Raw genomic sequence first — 16489 nt, forward strand, 5'->3', positions numbered from 1 at the left:
CGAACATAGAAAATAACTTTCGAAATGTCACTTTTAACCACGAGTTAAATTTAACTCGGCAAATGGTTCACAGCCTAAGTGATTTCTTGCAACACTACCAATGCAATCAAGATAGGCGCTGCTCTATTGGCTCTGTCTTTGACAGTTCATTTGGCTCAAAACTAACCAGTTCGATCCTCTCTTATACACTGAGGCAAAGGAAAGGTTTAATTCCATAAGAACCACTTATGAAATTTCGACCAAAGGAATCGGTATGAATTTAATGGGATTTCGGATGGACCAGGAGAAAGAAACGCGAACTACTTTTTAGGTTACAAATAACAACGTGTGTATTCTGAGAGAAAAGTGTTTGGAATGAGAAAAGCAAATATAAACAAAGTGACGTTTTTCCTCTACGCAGTGCCGTAGTTTGGTGGGGGCAAACCGAGCAGTGGTTGCCATCCCAACACCCCTGCTCAACCACAGCAAGGTCCAATACCTAGCTCCGATCGCAGCTTCTTGAAGGATGCCGAAGGTAGGGCCTTCGTCATAATGTCCGCCTGCTGGTCCGATGAGCAAACGAACTCCACTGTAATCACCGCTTGTTGAATGAGCTCCCTCAAGAAGTGATACTTGGTATCCACATGTTTCAGGCGTCCATGGTCTCTTGCATCCTCAGCAATTCTGATGGTTGATTGGTTATCTTCCAGAATCGTTATAGGACCCTTGGGCTCGTACCCGAGATCCAGAAGAAGTCGTTTCATCCACAGCGTATGACATGCAGCCGTCACCAGCGCCGCGAGTTCCGCCTCGGTAGATGACAACGACACCGTGTGCTGTTTTCTTGTCGTCCAACTGACTGTGCATCCCGAAACCATGAAAATACAGCCTGTGACTGATCGCCGATCGATGAGGTCATTTGCCCAGTCCGCATCCGAGAAAACCTGCAACAGCTCCTCTTCCGTCTCCGCTTTGTACAACAGTCCGTAGTCCAGCGTCCCCTTCACATATCTGAGAACCCGTTTGAGGTGCACCCAGTGTTCCTCATTCGGGCAGGCCTGGAACTGGCTATAGTAGTTCACGGCAGCAGACAAGTCAGGCCGAGCCGTGAGCGAAGCATACATCAAACACCCTACCAGCTCTCGATAGGGTTTATCTGTCCTCCGCTCCTCTACCCCTTTCTCCAACCGCAGGCGATTCTCCATGGGAGTCGAAATCGATTTGCACTCCATCATGTCGAAGCGGCGAAGCAAGCTCTCAAGATACCCTGTCTGGCTGATCTTCATGGTTCCAGCTTCAACGTTCCTCTTGATCGTCATCCCGAGAAACTGCCTCACCTCACCAGCATCAGTCATCTCAAATTCTTCGCTGAACTTCCGTTTAATTGCCTTCACGGTCTGCAACGACGCTCCGACGATCAAAACATCATCGACGTACACTATGACGATGATCCTTTCTCGTCCCTCGCCCATGGTGTACAGGCACTGATCATTGGCGCTCTGCTTCAATCCCAGCTTCTCGGTGAACTCGTGAAACCTCTGATTCCAGGCACGGGACGCTTGCTTGAGCCCGTAAATGGAACGATTTAAACGGCAGACCAGATTCTTCCCCTGCTGAAATCCATCCGGCTGGGTCATGAAGATCTCCTCACTAAGCGTGCCATTCAAAAACGCCGTCCGCACATCCATCTGGTGAACATGCAAACGGTCACGATTCGCCAACGCCAGAACCGTCCGAAGGGTGTCCAATTTCGCCACCGGAGAATAGGTTTCCGTATAGTCGAAGCCTTGCCTTTGACTGAAGCCACGGGCCACCAGTCTCGCCTTATACCGGTCAGGTACATCGCCATCCCCGCGCTTAATACGAAACACCCACTTACAGGACACAGCCTTCCTACCAGCGGGAAGCTCTGTCAATGTCCACGTGTTGTTCCGCCGCAGCGAATCCATTTCCTCTTCTATGGCTAATCTCCAGTTGTCCCAATCGTCACGCCGTTTCAGCTCAGCAATCGAACCCGGAATGTTGTCGACGTAACTCATTGCGTTTAAGGCGAATCCAGCGTACTCAAACTCAAAGTCTCTATGCCATGCCGGTGGAGCACGACCTCGTTGCGGTCTACCATCCTCCAGGTTAACATCCGCTGTTTCATCCCCGGATTCACTGGATTCACCGGAAGATTCTTCAGACAAGCTTTCATACTCTTCCTCAGACGACTCAGCATCACCACCACCGTCAGCTTCTTCTTCTTCGCTCTCCGAAACTGGACTCGACGAAATCTCGACGAACTGATCACCAGCAACAGGCTTGGGCTGCTCCTCTTGCCCGATATCCGTCTCCACAAAAACCACATCTCGAACGGTCACAATCCGGCGCTTTACCGGATCCCAAACTCTGTAACCATTGGGAGAATAACCGAGAAAAATGCCGCGCCACGATTTAGAGTCCAACTTCTTCCTAAGCTGCGACGGTACGTGCACGAACACGGAACACCCAAACACTCTCAGTTTCGAAACGTCCGGTTTCTTATCTTCCCACAACTCGAACGGCGTCTTCTTCGTCTGCACCGCACAGGTGGGACTCCTGTTCAGCAAGTAGGCAGCTGTCTGCACGGCCTGGCCCCAGAACTCCTTGCTTACGCCCGAATCCACTAACATTGCCCTGGCTTTCTCAACGAGCGTACGGTTCATCCGCTCGATGACACCGTTCTGCTCAGGGGTGTAGGCCACCGTCAGTTCCATCTGGATACCTTTATTTGCACAGAATTTTTTTAAAATGTTTGCCGGTGTACTCACCTCCGTTGTCACACCGTAGCCGAGAAATTTGCTTGCCGAATTTGGCCGTCACCATGGCCTCATACTGTTCGAAACAGCGCAGCACCTCTCTCTTCGACTCCATCAGAAACACGACTGTGAAGTGCGTCCAGTCGTCGATGAAGGTGACGAAGAACCTTGAACCGTACAATCCAACGGGCGTCACGGGGCCACACACGTCCGAGTGAATCAGTTCGAGCACCCGCGACGAACGTCTCTCTTCACTCCGCGAAAACGGCTTCCGAGCCAACTTCCCGGCGATACACGGCTCACACGTAATCGATCCACTCTGTTTCTTGTCATTGTCAACTTTCAGTCCCGACACCATGTCGTTCCGCATGAGCACTTCGAGATTCTTCGCGGATATATGGCCGAACCGACGATGCCATAGCTCGAAATCTTTCGGAACCCGACCGCACGACAGCGCTTTTTCGTTTTCACTTTTCCCGATCGGTTCAAAATCCAGCTCGTACAGCGAATCACAACGTTTTCCACTGGCCACAATTTCGGAATCGCGATAGATCAGCGCTTTTCCCCGCTCGAACACGACACTCATGCCAGCTTTCTCAACACGCGAAACCGAAAACAAATTGTATCGAAGTTGCGGTATAAACAGTACGTTTTTCACGGTGCACTCAATGTTTCTGCCATCGGCAATCGACATCACTTTCACTGTTCCATTGTGCTCTGCGACGATGGACTCGCCGTCCTTAGCAACAGCAATTTCGACCGGTTTTTCCAGTCGATGAAGTTCCGTGAAGAGCTCTTTGTCCCGAACCAGATGATCTGACGCGCCGGAATCGATGAACCATTTCGATCGTCGTGCCTGCTGCGATGCACCACAGCCACTGACACCGACAAAACATACACCATCCCGATCCCGGTCAGCCGACTCGGCAACGTTCGCTTTCGAACTGCGATGTCCTTTCTGTTCAGACGGCTTCTTCTTCTCCGGGCAGTCAGCTAGCTTATGCCCTTCCTTTTTGCACCGGAAACACCGAATCTTCTTCTGCTGCTTCGTCCCGGAAAATGCAGCGGTATCACTGTTGGAGGGAAACTTCTCCGAATCAACACTCTTTTGCTTCGTTTCCTCGTCGAGTAAACGACACTTGACAAATTCCATTGTCAGGTTTTCCTCCGGCATCGTCTCGAGGGCGGTGACGACTGTGGAATACGCCGGACCTAGAGTCAGCAGCAAATGGCACACTGCATCCAGATCTTCCATGGCCGCGCCGGTTCCCCGGTATTCACGCAGCAGCTTGTCGAACCGAAGGAAGTGGTCCTGCAGTCGCCCACCGTCGAATCGCATGCTCAGCATTTGACGTTTGAGATGCATCCGACTGGCGATGCTCTTCCTTTCGAAGACGCGCTTGAGTGCATCCCAGACCTGCTTCGGAGTGGCCTTGTCCTGGACGTACTCCAGCTGGGAGTCATGAATTCGGGAAACCAGCATTGATTTGCACTTCCGCTCTCTTTTCTTCCTCTTCTCGCGCAACGCATTCTTCTCCGTTCGCTGTGCAGCAGTATCGTTGTCTCGCTCTGCCAACTCGACCAAATCGTCAAGCTCCGTCTGCACACAGTCCCACAGCTCGTGCTCCTCCAAAAGCACTTGGACGCGGAACTTCCACGCGGCGTAATTTGTCCCATCGAACAAGGCAACGAGAAAACGATCACTCTTCACTTCCTCCATCTTCGCGACGACGATTAAACTTTTTCCGCGGCACCGAAATGTCCTGGGCCCATAACCTAATGGGATTTCGGATGGACCAGGAGAAAGAAACGCGAACTACTTTTTAGGTTACAAATAACAACGTGTGTATTCTGAGAGAAAAGTGTTTGGAATGAGAAAAGCAAATATAAACAAAGTGACGTTTTTCCTCTACGCAAGGCCGTAGTTTGGTGGGGGCAAACCGAGCAGTGGTTGCCATCCCAACAGAATTTGCCTTATGAAAAATAAGGATTTGCCTTATGAAAAATAATAGTGACAAAACAAAATAAAAAAAGAAGCAGACTGGAACCGAACCATGGATGTTGAGATTACGGGGTCTGTGTGCTAACCACTCAACTTTGAACGCTTGGGAAAATGAAGTGGTTAAAGGAGTATAAGACCTACCTCATGTTAGACAATCATTCATAAGTTTTTTTCTTAAGAAATTCATGTGTCGTTCATAAGTTGAGCCTTATGAAATTCTTATGTTTATTTGCCTCAGTGTACAAGACCCTTACTAGTAGTAACCTAAGAGGAAGAGGAGACAACTGGCTTCTTACTCTTTCATCTCTATTTCTATCTATATCTATCTCTATCTTACGCACTTCAAATCGGCCAATCACGAGCTGGTTCGCGTTTGACGGAAAAGTGGTTCGTTTTCGCCCCCGTATTGGGCCGTATGAATAAAAAGAGTTTACTTTCCCGTGCTTTTCTTACGGGAAAAGTAAAGTAAACGCTTTTATTCATACGACCTATTGTCTCCTCTTATCTTAGGTAGTAACCTTAGGTCCACCGCGTTCGTCCTAATGGAATATGGATCCATCGAATCGATTGCACGTATTTTCTCTTCGTATCTTCGTTTAACATCATCGGGCATTCCGTGAATGTGGCCACTCTTGATCCCGGATGAAGAACTGAGTTATACAAATATATGTACGTTCAGTCACAGACAAACAGACATAACTCTTAGAAGAAAATTCATAAAAAATATCGTTTTGCATCCGCACTAGCACCATCTATCATCCACATTCCCAAGCATTGATGTGCAACCAGGGCATCCCTCGTTCATGCCATTTTTTACCAGTTGCTTTTCCCTCGTTCTGTCAACGCGTCAGCTGTGTTGAATAGAAACAAAACAGATGGAAGTCAGTGATGTCGGTTCTACTAAATTTTCCGTAGATCTATAGAATTGATTGAGTTCTGCAGAAATACGGACCGATAGGAAAAATTCACAGAAGCTAAGACTTTTTTTTTTGTGCTTTTTCTTTTCCTGGAGATAAGTTTTTAAACGAGGTAATGCATCACTAATTAGTGCCCTTTCTACCACTGCTCATCACTTTAATGTGTGTACAGCAAAAAAAAATAATATGGTGAAGTATTGAACATCAATAAAAGATATATTAGATAAGATATAAGATATAAGATATAAGATATATATATATTCTCCGTTCTTGGGTTCATTCGCCGCAATGCATCTCAATTCACCGACGTGCACACATTAAAAGCCTTGTTCTGTGCTTTAGTGCGAAGTATCCTGGAATATGCTGCTCCCATTTGGGCACCGTACCATACATCTCAGGTGATCCGCATCGAACGTGTGAAGAAATCATTCATTCGCTTTGCTCTTCGGCACCTACCGTGGAATGATCCTGTCCATCTACCTGCATATCCAGAACGATGTCAACTAATTGATCTGGAACTGCTATCGGCAAGACGGCTGAAATTGCAGCGGCTGGTTATATTCGATATCGTCCAGAATAACGTCGACTGTTCGGATCTTCTCCTGCAAGTATCACTGAACGTTCCACAGCGTCAGCTGCGGTACTCAGCACTTATCGCAGTTCCCGCACATAGAACATGTTATGGTCATAACAACCCGCTCAGTTCTTGCCTCAGAGCTTTCAACAATGTTAGTGATTTGTTTGATTTTAATGTGTCCAAAAATTGTTTTAAAAATAGGATTAAAAACATAGCATAAGTTAAACTAGTCTGTACGACACTGTCGAAGACGAAGAACAAATAAACAAATAAACAAATAACTGGTAAAAGGGGTAAAAGTTAATAGAATATTACAGTCATCAACATGATTTGTTCTCGAATTTTTTGTTAATCGTACAGCGTAAGATTAGGAACGGAATGACTAATGTGCAGCACTTTTGATGTAATATTCAACAACTTTTTTTTCTGTATTCGTCAGGTGTGGGATGCCTTGACCACTTATCATTTTCAAGAGCTGACATCTACTAACTAGACGTGAAAGTGGCGCCACCATGACAAATGCAAGCACATTCCCAAGTAAAACATTATTTGCGATGAATGTGATTGTGAGTGTTATGTCTGTTTGTCTGTGGTTCAGTGTTCACTCCACTCGAGATAAAAAAAAAACTAAGTCCAAAACGTAAACAAAGGCGCCACTATCTGTCAAAAGAGTTAGGTTAAATGATTTGGTGATCTGTCCTATTAGAAACTCAGTGGTTGCCATGATCCAGAGAATGTTGTCATGCCAAAATTAAAATTCATTAACTGACAAAACCCAGGCTGCAAAATGCGTGTCGATGCATGTTGACATGGCTGATTCTCGGCAATGTGATGATCAATCATTATGATTTAGCCTGAAACTAATGTTCTGCCCGACAACAACTCAGCAGCACGAGACTCCTTGAACTGTGTCTCAGAGTCGGCGCACTACTGGGCAAACTGGAGGGGCTACGCGGATGAAAAGGCACTCAAGCTTTCAATTAAACTGAAATACAACGCGGATCAATTTAAACACTCTGGGGCGACCCCAGCGTAGTGGTTAACATCCATACCTCTCACGCCAAAGTCACGAGTTCAAATCTCACCTCCGGACAAGTCACGAATGACCCAAGAGTGTTAAAGTGACTAAAACAAAAAAAAAAAAAAAAAAAAATTAAACACTGTTTTCCTCCAATTACCGATAGTGTGGATTGTGTGGTGTTGTGTTCGATTTTCTTGGCACATACCCTTGATGACGATGGCGACTACAATGATTGCAGACCAGCGAGCGCTCGCTGTGGTTCCGGAAAGATCCTTAAAGGCCGATCTTGTCGGCAAGATGGCGGTACCACCGCTCGGTGAAATTGCGGTACAATTCCGACAATGGCGGACGAAGCGAGGCTGACCGAACGTCGGCCGTAGTGCGATGGTGGGTTGGTTTTACCGGACTGGTATAGTGGTTTGTGGAGATGGTTCCGATGCACAGGCGCTTCCTTCTGACGAAGACGGTCGACGACGGCAAGGCCGCCCTCTGTCGAACCGGGAAGGGAAATTCTCCTTGGCGTTTAGGGCCTTCAGCCCGAGAACGATGCCCTTTACGGTTAGGTCAAGGTAACTAAATGTCACCTAGACCGTAGCGTGCAATGGCGGTCTTTGACTCGCCAACCAGAAAACCAATTGATTGGTTGAATAGAAAAAATCCTAGCGAGGAGGTAACATCCATTAGTGCCTTGGACCAATTTAGAGGATGACTTCGACTTTACCTGAATCAGCTGAATTGGTGATTTCCACTTCACCTTGATTCACTACTCGCACTGTATTCTGTTAAAATGTATTCCACAGACACTTCTGGTCTACACGCTCGCCTGAGATAAAGTGAACGATGGCCGTTCTCTAAGCATCGCAGAACCCTTCAGCTCATCACCCGTGACTCCGTGTCACCATTTTGCCGCAGCCATGCGCGCCTTATTCAACAGTCGACCGTTAAGCATGGCCGTATCGTCTGCCCAGTGGGTTTCACCGCAAGTGTTACACAAGTTTATTTGAATGCTCGATCACATGGTGCATATTTAAAATATTGTATTGAACCTTTGTAACAGAACGGTTACAAGCCACCATTCGAAAGGTATCGCTATCTAGTTTCATATTTATTAGGTAGACACCCGAATGGAACAGTGGTTGGCCAGGCAGAACGGAAAAACGATGTGACGATTCATGTTGACATGACTAGTTCTCGGCAGTTTGGATAACACCTTTTTAATATTGAACCACTTTTTGAAAGCTATGACTATCTACTTTTGACGGAACATACAGGGAACCGATTGGACTTGTGGTTGGTCAGTCGGAATGGAAAAATCCGTGAGAAGGGGCTCTGCGGAACTTCGGATTCACCAAGGAATTGGTAAATTCCTGAAAGTAGACCTACGATTTTTTTTTCTAAATTGCATGCAATCATGAGCATACGATGCTGCCAACTGAATACATGAATTGATATGAGCTGTCACGGCTGTCACTTAGAGCTACGCGCAACAAGCAATAGGGGAAAGTTAAGCAGTTTGCCCACCTTAAGAAAATCATCCCTAATCATACAAATTCCAGTGGAAAATTCAAATGATTTTTAACCAAATGCAAAGTTATTTAATTAACTAGATATCCCACTAATCAATTCCTCGAACAAGGCAATGGATACACCACCATTATGTGATCGCAGTGCCATCTGGTGAGTGCACATTGAAACTGTTGGGAGTCCTCCGCTTACTTCACCACCAGGGCTCAATAAATTACAGTATGACATATACCAGTGCGGACGTTGATGATCAGCCGAGGGAAGAGGATGATCGATGTCATCATTATATTGCGCTAGCAAGATTCTCACTTCGTTATGATTGCATCGATTTTAAATCATTACCACGTTATACGTATCAGAAACGCTTGATAAAACAATCACAAATCTCAGTATCAGTAAGATGCATTGTTTACAAATGCAGATCCGTCCCTTCGAAAAAGTAATCGAGAATTGATGATTTATGAAGCTGTTGCTCAACATAAGCATAGAAGTATATGTACATGAAAAAAAAAACGCAACGTATCAAAGTCATTGCTAAACAAACGTACCGTCTTCCTTGGCCAACGCTGCACGCTATTGGCTATTCAAAAATTACGTTGGAATAATGATTACCTTTCTATTTTATAACGAAGGTATTTTTCAATGCCGGCGAATGAAATCGCAAACTGAAGCTGCCGAAGCTGAGTGATGACACCGCTTCGTGTTTTGATTTTCGCTGTACCCTCCGCTCAGTGGTGTGGGTTCGTATGGATGATGGTGTGCGTGTATTCTTCCAACGGTGCAGTTCAACCAGTTTAACGTTGTATCGTCACAAACTTATTGGCGCTGTTATCTGTCTCTACATATTCCAAAGAGTGAAGGGGGTCTGCCAAATGGTAGTAAGCCCTGAGCCAAATGATAGTAAGCCCTGTTGACATCATGAATACAAATTGAATATTAAAAGTAAACTTTTGAATCTTACGCAAGAAGATTTAAAAATTTTGGTGTCGTATCCGAATACCTTCACTGGAAATATATTAAACGTTATTGTTATTAGATTATACACATAAGATGATGGTTAACATCACTTCATTGATTTCATTCGGTCACCATTAAAAACTATTATTCGCATATAGTTCCCATTAGTCTCACACATAAGCCCAATGTGCGCAGGTTTTCAAGTCAATCATGCGCCTTTTATTTTGCAATGGGGTATTGAATGACGTTTATTAGTCAAAAGCGCTTTGCAATAATTTAACCGTGTTTACACATAATACCAATGTTTATATTGTATACAATGCTAGTCAGAACAGGAAACTGTACCCAAATTATTGAAAAGTGGAAAAAATGGCAGAATCGTGTGACATTGCTAAGGTGTTCGTTGAAACTTTAAATCTTCCCGCGGGAATAATCAATATTTTCGAAGTTAATTATCAAATGAATAACTGGTGAAGTACATAGAAGTGCATACAGCTGTTTTTTTTACAGATCTGCAGTCAGTGTTTTCCATATCCGCGGAGGAAATCTTGAACCGGCTTTTAGTGCACGAAACATTAAGTGAATCGGCTGAAGCCATTTTCAATACAATATACGAATGGAGATCGCAGGAGCTGGAAGCGGCTATTCTAGGCGAATTGGGACTACCTGTTGAGTTTTTGGAGCGGTTACTCTAGACGAGCTAATATTAGTCTTATCCACATCATCAACCAACTGGAATTTTGATGAAATCTTCCAAAGGCTACTTCAATGGATATCGCAAAAGGTAAATTGTAAAATATTAAGCAACATTTATATCTTTGTAATAAAATAATATTTTCAAGGGATATGAAATCTTGAGTTTTGAAGTCATTGAATGTGTGGATAACGAAACATTTTCTGATCTTAGAGAAAGTGAGAATCGCAACCCAGCAATCGACGTAAAACCGATCGCACAGGACGGAGATGACAAAAGTCATCCAGTCGATGAAGAAGTACCTGCAGAACCAACAGTAATTCCTTCAAGCGTAAACCCCGTGTCCAGTCCATCCATACAACTGGTACCCGCAGACGAAACCCATGCAAACATCGAGACACTAATCAGAGAAGAATACACCTGCCCACCGGTTGTTGTGACCAAGGAAGTGGAACATTTCAATCCGGCTTTACTGAAGAAATTGCTAAGTACTTCGTTATCTGGAGAAGTCATCCTGGAAAGAGTGAAAAAGGGTCCTCCAACCGGTGAACACTCGTGTTTATTTCAGTTACCGTGGGGACGTAATTTGCGATTAGCCCCGGTCCCTTTCAAATTGTATCATTATTTATGTACGGTCCTTATATTTGAAATGACGTTTCACATTCATCTAGTGATGGCCGATTTTCATTCGAATACTCGTTTAATCGATTAACGAACCGAAAAGTAAAATATTTGTAATCGGTTATATCATGCCGATACAAGCATTAATTTCTCCAGAGGATCATCACTCATCGTTTCAAACATGTGCTGAACTCTCATTGGTGGAAAAATGGCAGTACAGCGAACAAAAAATAATCTATTAGTTGTTAATCGAGTAATTAAAAAATGGGACATCTCTGATTTTGGTGTGATTGTTTTGATAAAAAAAAGTGCGCAAAATTTCATATCTACCGAGGGGGCAGCAAAACCACAAAATTACCTTGCATACGGGGGGTATTCATTGGATGAAAGGGACCGTGAAAAAGGACACTAAAATAGAAAGTTTTTCTTTCGACAGTTTCATCTTAGTATTCATCTCTGGGTCCTCTCTCGGACACCAGTCAAAATGAACTAACAGGAATTATTGCTGATTATCACGGACTAAAATCAACTGAACAAATTCTGGAATCTTATGCGGATGCAATCGTATGTTGTCTTCAGCACGAGACTAAGGTTATTCCTGCAATTGTGGGGTTTATTTTTTATTAAATGCCTGTTTACATTTGTAGGAGGATTACTTTGTTCCCCGCAAAGGTGAGAAGAAGAATCCTAGTGGAAAACTCTACAACAAGATTACCAATTTGAAACAGAAGAAGCGAAACCGAGAGAAAGCAGAAGATCAATTCCTGGCAAAGCAAAAACGGATTGAAGATGTGGTTCAAGAGTCATCAGCCGTTCATGAGGCTATGGATTGGCTACTTCTGAACAGGCAGCCATGGAGTGTTGTTTTGGATAAATGGTCTGAAACATTTCCGAAACGGAAAGAATTACTTTGCAACGCTAATTTTATACTAATGCTTTTGGAAAAGTTTCCGCACTACAAGGACCCATTTGGTTTTCAACTGGTAAGTTTGATTATGTAAACAACAATATTAATATGTAATGAAAATATGCCAGCCATGAGAATACTGCTCCCCCAATTGGTCATACAGACTAAATCATGCTCAAAATAAGTTTTCATGGTTTTTAACGTAGACATAAGCTTTATAAATAATTTCCTAAAGAGTACATTTTACTATAATACGAGATGAACTAGCCAAGGGCTAAACATTTTAATAATAAAGAATAAAAAAAAAACATTTACTATAATGTAAATTATGAAATTTGAGGCTGTATTTCCAATTCGTGGATCACTATTGCCATAGGGTACTTGAACATTTAGTTTCAACCCGAATGACAGTTGAATTTATTGCTGCTGTACTTCTGATTCCAATGTTTGTTTATTCCGATACATCTAGGTATTTGTTGATTAGAATAATATTAGTTATTTATATATTTTTTTTTAGATTGACAAGGACTTTTGTATGCTCAAGGCTGGTAAACCATATGGACTAGCGTTGATTGAGCAAGACTTACCAAAACTTATCAAATTTCTAAATCGACCATACTCAGACGGAAAATCAAAACAGCTCTACGAAACGCTCATATTTTACTTAGTTGCCAGTTCCTTTGCATTCGCATTGAAGTTAGAAGCTTTTTCATCAGATAATATTAAATATAAAGGCGCTACACACAAGCTGGGATCATTTCTTACAATAACACATGTACAAAATGTAAATCTGTATGAGATAAGAAATCTACTTAAAGTCAACGAGAATGTATATGTTGTAATAGTGGAATGGACTGTAGGAAAGTTTTTCGATAATTGTTGTGGCTATGAGGCTTTGTTTAAAACTAATAATTATCATATATTCAACATCGGTAAATTTGATGGACCTCCTGTGCAATTACATAATATTAATGGTAGATATTTCTTCAGGAAGAAAAGTGATTTCAATAACACCTATTTGTAACTAAAAATAGAACATAAATTTTACATGTATAAATGTAAAAGTTTTATATTTTCATTAAAATACACATGTAAATCAGATAAGCAATTTTATACAGGGTGCATACGTCTCCATCAATTCCTTACCTATTATCGTCAAAGGGTTAAATTAAGTTCATAAATCTTCAATTTTGGCAAAAAAAACGCTCTGAAACATGATGCAACCTCATGCAAAAAATGAACACACAAGGATTTAATTTGACTCCAAAACAATAATAAAATAGGAATTTATCAAGACGTTATTCCTCCTACTCGTGTTTCCTTATTTAAATGAAAATAAATGAAAATTTACTAATAAGCATTAAGTCATACAACAATTATGCAGTATATTTTTGCCATATAACATTTAAATTACATAAAATATAATTATGAACTATTTCATATATTCAATTAATTAATGATTAACATGAACACTAATGAAAAATCATTAGTATGCATTCGTTACATCTGATAGATTCTATTTCAATAGTATACAAAATCTATAATATTCACACATAGAACCAAAATGGATTTGTGATTAACCTTCCTATGTGTAAAACGTTATAAATCATACTTGGAAACATCGATTGCAGCAATCTATAAAATTCCACACATAGGATTGAGGCGTGTATTTTTTTGAGTGTTTGGGGTAAAATGAGCATCTACCTATTTAAGGCTATATTTTCCAGTCATGTGATTTGATTTCATATGATACAGTCATATTTATAAAAGGAATAATGCAAATTGAAGAATATAAGTTGAAATATCAGTGGTGCTCATATTGCCCCGAATGGACTTAAGTAATATTTTGTTAAGAAAATCTTCAATGTTTATTAAAATCTAGAAAAACATCATGTCATATAAGTTGCTGAAGGAATATCAACGATAAGTTATTACAAATTACTGATAGACCACAGACAAACACGTAACCCTTCGAAAAAGATTTTCTTGAAATCATAGTATCTCAAAATATAGGACCTCAATAGCGACATCTCTCTGGCTTTTCGCGGAAAACAAGATTGCTCGCTAACTCGCAAACAATATTGCATAAAAGTTCTATAGAATGTATAGAAACGTCAAAGTGATCCGATGCCAGCGCTGCGGCGAGTAGTTCGCGGATCTGATAATATTCAAATCAACCGTTAAATGCGTGAACGAAGATACACAATGAAGTGTTACGTCTGTTTGTCTGTGAATATACCATATTCTCTGATTCATAAATCTTATAACAGCTTTGTCATTTTGAGCTAGTCGAACATGTTTCGAATATTTGCTCTAGAGACAAGTATTTCGTTAGACTTAAATGAAATGAATAGTTGAGGTAGGCTTCAAGCATTAAGCCTGCAACAGAATTGTTTGTAAATTATGTTCAATAAGTAGAATTTTTAAGCGGGTGGCAACACTGCCCCATTGGTAATATTGCCCCACTTCCCCCTATCAGAGGTGGCAACAGTACATTTTTTGAAAAACCATCGTCCAGAGCGAAACAAAACAGCCAGCACACGGGCGGCCGTTTATAACTACATTCCAAGCGAACAGCGGAGATAGAGAATAAATAAAATCTCGCAGCCTGATTTTTCCAAACAGTTTATTGTAATGAAATTTTAGCTGCAGGCTTGCGTGTGACAGTAAATTACCAACTCCCTTATTTACGCATAATTTTAACATCAATGCTTATGAGTGGTCAGTCTTCATTCTTATCTTTTAAGTCCATGCAATAAACATCAAATAAATGCAGTAATTAGCCAGAAATCAGCAAAATTCTACACGACATAAATTTATGTCGCGCGCGCCGCCGGTCTTGTCTGCTTCTTTGTGCGAAAATGTTCTGTCGCTGGCAGAAAACAGTTTAGAAATGTCATGACATTTTTGCCGCTTGCCAGTTTGTGTTTGTGTGTCGTCACAATGGTTATCGCAAAAAGTTTCAAATGTTAAGGAAAAAATGTTAAACTCCAGGACTCGTGCCACCACTGCCCCCTATACTTTGGAAGGGAAATAAAGCCGGATTTACTGGTCGGCGATTGGCACTCGGTTGCGAAGCAAGAATAAAAATAAATAAATAGAAAGACAAAAAGGCGATACCGAGAAGTGCAGTGCTACCTGAAATGATGGTCTGAATTTTTGACAAAATACGTTATTGTTTCGATTGTAAAAATAATAATTTAATTGTAATTCAAGAGTCCTTGGTCAAGATCAATTCTGTTCGGGGAAATACTATTACATCACATTGAAGAACATTTCTCATCTAAACCCCTTTCCCCAATCGAATTTTCACAGCAGCCAAACATTTCCCACCAAATGGTTGTCATCCAAAGGTTCCCACCAAATGGCCCAACGATGCACAAAATGGTGTTTACCATCGTACCCTCTGGGAGACATTTTCGCCCGGTGAACCACTTCACCACCCCTATTACACGCCTCGTACACTTCGATCGCAGCATTCGCATAAATGTAACTAATTCGTGACCGACCACAAAAGCACACACACTATCCGACCATCCGACACGGGTGGGTGGCCAGACGACGAATACCGGTTTGTGTCCTATCTGATGCGTTCTCCCTTTCTCGCTCATCCCTCGGCCGGCACTAAAACACTGCGTTGATCCCGATATGCTCTGGTTGTGAATTTGTTGGATCACTGCGACCCCCCCCCCCACCCTTCCTCTTTGTTTTTTGTTTGTTTTGTTTTGTGTGTGTGTGTGTGTGTGTGTGTGTGGGATATGATGGGCGAGCTTGTGTGTTTTTTGGTTTGATAAGAGTTATTCGAGCGATGTTCGGTCGGAAAAAGGGTTGACCATTTTATGGGTTGACCCGAGCAAAAACTCCGATAGCATTGTAATTTATCGCTTGTTCCATTTATAATTGTCGTTGTAAAAGTGACCACACTGCAACAACAAACAATTTTAGTGTTTTCTATTCGCGTATTTTTAATCGGGTTCCCCCACAGGATAGTTTTTTTTTCTTCTTTTTTTTTCCGAGAGTGAATGGGACCATTTGTGGGAACTGGAATGGTGGTGACAGTAGGTAGCTATATACATACGATTTTCATGTAATTTATCAAGCTGTATCCATGGGGCCAGGTGTCCTGGGCGTCGCAGGACAACGGGTGGATGTCAATCTGCTGGCTGGTGTCCAGGTCGTGCAGGGCTTTCGCGAACAAGTGGACGGCATCGTACATCAGTGCGGTTTCCGCCTGTGGAGTGGAAAGGGAGAAAAAGATGGATGAGTGGCGGCGGTGATGGGGCCCATTTGTGTGGGTTGGCTTATTTCTAGGTCGGTATCTATCGTGTCGATTGTTGATCAAACTGAGGCGATATAGATGGATTGTTGTTAATTAATAATTATAAATTACATGCCAGGCTGCGTGATGTTCTCGCCGATTGGATCCGTGAAACTTTGCACGTCATTCGATATATATGGTGGTTTGAGATTTGCGATTGTTCGGCTTTGTGGTACGTGTTGGATGAGTAAA

General features: G+C 42.4%; 1 protein-coding gene across 3 annotated transcripts in view; it reads right to left on the bottom strand.

Annotated features, from left to right (window-relative positions):
* The window catches only part of KaiR1D (Kainate-type ionotropic glutamate receptor subunit 1D), a 415379-nt gene that overhangs the window by 97514 nt on the left and 301376 nt on the right, over positions 1-16489 (bottom strand). For all 3 annotated transcript variants that reach the window (XM_065236420.1, XM_065236419.1, XM_065236418.1), the window contains exon 7: positions 16058-16210. In XM_065236420.1, coding sequence (XP_065092492.1) covers positions 16058-16210 — 153 coding nt within the window. The remainder of the gene's footprint in view (positions 1-16057; positions 16211-16489) is intronic.

This window comes from Ochlerotatus camptorhynchus, unplaced genomic scaffold, assembly GCF_037179485.1.
Source record: "Ochlerotatus camptorhynchus isolate MF236.1 unplaced genomic scaffold, CSIRO-AGI_Acam_v1.1 ptg000550l, whole genome shotgun sequence".
In the NCBI taxonomy this organism is placed as follows: Eukaryota; Metazoa; Arthropoda; class Insecta; order Diptera; family Culicidae; genus Ochlerotatus; species Ochlerotatus camptorhynchus.